Consider the following 3,722-nt stretch of genomic DNA (forward strand, 5'->3'; position numbering starts at 1 on the left):
GCACTGTGCTCCCCATGTGTGCCAGGAACCCCAGTGCTGCAGCTAAGGTAGATGCTGAGAATATACAGTCTGCAGCCTCTGGTGTGGGAGGAGGCAGCCTGGGCACTGTGACCCAGGGAGCACTTGGTGCCTCGCTCAGGGCTCCCTGGATGATGGCTACAGAATGGAGTAGGAATGAAGTGACGATAATTTCGGCTCTTTCATTCGGATCTCCAGAGACACTGCAGGTATGTTGGACACGTCCCTGGCTCTCTACCATCACGGCAGCGCTGTGCTCACTGGGACTTGGACAGGCTGATGGCTTTGACAGTGGAGCCCCACGTGTCAGGGGAGGTGTCCTGTGTCCCTCGTTTTCCAGAGCAGGGGCTGGTGGAGGACTTGCTGGCCTGATCTCTGATGGTGCTGTTGCAGTGAGAGGAGTGCTGTGCCTCTCTTCCTCGGGACATTCTGCCAGGGGAGCAGCTGATGGGGCAGTGTCTGTGGACTCCAGTGAGCCAGGAGAGGCGCTTGCTGGGTGTTCTGCTTCTTGTGCTGCAGCCTCCCTGTCAACACTGCTGGCTGAGCTGCCCTCTTCCTGGGGAAAGGCCTGTGGGTCCGCGCAGAGGCTGGCGAACCTGGGGTTGATCGAGGAGCTGAGGATGATGATCTCTTCCTCTTCATGCCATCTCACAGGATTCCTTTCTTTCCTGCCTGGCTTTGATGTTTAGCTGTGTCTTTTGCCCTTGCTTCTCACCCCTGCCTGGGCTGGCTGGGACAGGGGCTCTGCCGGCAGCCGTTGTTCCTTCACGTTCCTGGGGATCCTGGCAAAGCAGTGGTCCACCTGCTCTCCATGACTGTCTGGACCTCCACTGCTCTTGTTGGTGTCACTCTGCACCCTGTGTGTGCCACGTCCCCCAGGGCTGCTGGTATTGGCTGTGTTCCCTGTTCGCTGCAAAGTGCCTGTGCACGTGGTGGGAGATTGCATCCCCAACTTTCCCAGGCCCTGGAAGCAAATCCCCCAAAAGCGGAGCAGTGGCGTCACGAGCGGAGCCCCGGAGGCAACTGCGACTGTCTGAAAGGCAGGCATCAAGAATGCGGACATGTCAGAGGAGGAGCAGCAAGATGCTGTTGATTGCGCCACTCAGGCCTTGGCGAAGCACATCGAGAAGGGCATTGCTGCGCACATCAGGAAGGAATTTGACAAGAAATACAATCCCACTTGGCACTGCATCACAGGAGGGAACTGCGGCAGCTACGTGACTCCTGAGAGCAAGCACTTCACCTCCTTCTAGCTCAGCCAAGTTGCTATTCTTTTTGAGTCTGGTTAGAACCATGGGCTCCTCCTGACACTTGCATCTGGTTACAGGACTTTGCTGGCTCCTACGGCTGGTTACTTCAGCCTTCCTGAGGAAACAAACCTTGGTCTTCAAGGGCAATGGCAGGGATTATGCTATAGCAGAAGGTCTTACATTGTGGATATAAAAAGGAAAAATACCAAAAAAAAAGTCTTCCTTGTCTTTATTTATTTATTTTTCTTAAAGGTTTCATCTTTGCTAGTAGAGCTGTTGGAGGCGTTTGGACTTTCAGAGTTCTCTAGCCATCTACAGTGTTGCCTCATTTCAGCTTGTGCTATGTGAGTACCGACGGTGTTTTGTTCTTCCTGTTCCAAACATCTCCTCTTTTTATTTTCTTGTATTGCTGGATACACTAAGAAACATGGCTATGCTGTCATAAAGCCCGAATGCTTTCTTTTTCCGCTGATGCCTCTTGGAAATTGGATTTGGAAAATGAACGCCAAGCCCCAATTTAAAATGTTGAAATTAAAAGATTTGGATCCATACAAGTCCATGCATCCGGATGGGATTCATCCCAGAGTGCTTGGAGAGCTGGCTGACATCATCGCGGGACCTCTCTCAGTTATTTTTCAATGGTCTTGGCAATCTGGAGAGGTCCCAGTAGAGCGACAGCTCTATTTGTGGGGAAAGGCTTGTGGTTCCTCGCAGAGGCTGGGGAACGTGGGCTTGATCCTGGAGTTGAGGATGACAACGTCTTCCTCTTCATCCCATCCCACAGGACCCTTTTCTTTCCTGCCCCGGCCCAGGCTTCTCACATCCTTGCCTCTCTCCTGCCTGGGCTTGACGTTTTGCTCTCTGTGTTGCTTTTGCTTCTCAACGCGGCCTGAGCTAGCTGGTGCAGGGTCTCTGATGGCAGCCGTTGTTCCTGCACATACCCGGGCTCAGGCCCTGGCAGAGCAGTGGTCCACCTCCTCTCCATGTCTGTCTGGACCCCGGCTGATCTTGTTGCTGGCACTGTGCACCCCATGTGTGCCGGGTCCCCCAGTTCTGCCGGTCATTGGCCATGTTCCCAGCTTTTAGCCATCGTCTTTGCCAGACCTCTGCCTGAGGGAGAAGGCAAGACCTCTGCCTTGCCTTCCTCGTGGCTCCCTCCTTGCAGGCTATGGCACTGGGGTCGTCCTCGCTGAGCAGCTCGGGTTGTGGCCAGCAAGTGCTGCTGGCCGCAGGCCTTTCTCGGGGCTGAGCAGCACTCCGCAGGGGTTCGAGAGCCAAGTGCAGCTGCTGGAGTCTGTGGGGGGTGTAGGTGTGAGAGGAGCAAAGCGAGGGTTTCCAGAGAACCAGGCAGCGAGTGGCCTGAGAGGTGAAGTCAGGCTCCTGCTGCTTTGCCACGGGGTGCTGAGGAAGAGCCTGAGGAAACTGCACTTGGACTCTGCTCTTGTGAAAGCCTGGCCGGGCAATGTCCTTGAAGATGAGATCAACAGGCTGCTTCTTTGCAAGGGCTTCTTTGCAAGAGAAAGAGCAGGGCTGTCTTGGATGCAGCGCTGCACGGTGTCCTGGTGTCCAAGGACAGGCAGGCACAATTCAGGACGCCAGCTGGAGGTACACCTAAGTGAAAAGAAGCAAGGAGAAAAGGAACTAAGGCGGGCCTGCAGAGGAGGGCAGTCCCATGTGGGCATCTGCTGGGCCCTCCAGCACTGCTCCAAATCTGTCTGGCTGATTGCTGCTCTGGAGCAAGAGAATCCCTGAAAGACAGAGCTCCAAGAGCCTGGTGCAGGACAATGGTGGGGCATTGCTGATGCCAAAGAAGCTGATGCCCAGCGTCTGGCCTGCACCTGCAGCTGTGTGAACTGCTAAGAGCAGAAGTCAACCACCAACACAGCCACCATGGTGCCAACAGCACGGGGAGGGACGTTTCTGGCAGTTGGTGTCTGGAGGGACGTGCAAGGCGATGGTGGGCCTTGGCTTGTGAGGAGCTCAGGCCTTTCTCAGGACCGCCTGCAGTCTCGGTATTACCTAGAAGATGGCAGCCCTGAGAGTCATCTCTTTTTTTCCCAGGAAGAGATTGTTTCTCGTAAGGGAGTCCTTGACCATTGGCAAAGGTCTCTGAAACCTGGCTGGTGGGCTTCTTTACATGAAGGAGCTTAAAGCCTGCCATGGGCCACTGCTGTTTACCAGCAAAGAAGGCGCCCAACCCAGGTATTGTGACACCCTGAAAAGCAAGAAATCAGGAACACGGATCAGTATTTCGGGGGCTTCTCCAAGCAAGAAGCTGGGCCCTCCTGCCTTGGCCACTGCTCACAAACAGGTGCCAGACGGTGTCATTGTGGAGAGCCCTGGCGATGGCCTCAGTGTTTGGGGTTGTCCCAGCTCCCTCCTTTTTGCCCTCTAAAGAAGAGCTGGGCTACGAAGAGCAGAGCCAACACCCTGAGCTCAGTGAAATCCAGCCAA

At 54.9% G+C, this 3,722-nt stretch overlaps 1 protein-coding gene across 1 annotated transcript; it reads left to right on the forward strand.

Moving 5' to 3' along the window:
* The first annotated feature begins 1,079 nt into the window (after positions 1-1,079).
* On the forward strand, positions 1,080-1,271 carry LOC116501684 (dynein light chain 1, cytoplasmic-like). Its single transcript, XM_032207261.1, has one exon. The coding sequence runs from the start codon at positions 1,080-1,082 to the stop codon at positions 1,269-1,271; it is 192 nt and encodes a 63-aa protein (XP_032063152.1).
* The last annotated feature ends 2,451 nt before the right edge of the window (positions 1,272-3,722 follow it).

The sequence above is a fragment of the Aythya fuligula genome, unplaced genomic scaffold (assembly GCF_009819795.1).
Source record: "Aythya fuligula isolate bAytFul2 unplaced genomic scaffold, bAytFul2.pri scaffold_64_arrow_ctg1, whole genome shotgun sequence".
Classification (NCBI taxonomy): Eukaryota; Metazoa; Chordata; class Aves; order Anseriformes; family Anatidae; genus Aythya; species Aythya fuligula.

What these genes read in the sequence shown, in the direction of transcription:
- LOC116501684 (XM_032207261.1), top strand. Translation starts at nt 1,080, where the DNA reads ATGTCAGAGGAGGAGCAGCAAGATGCTGTTGATTGCGCCACTCAGGCC.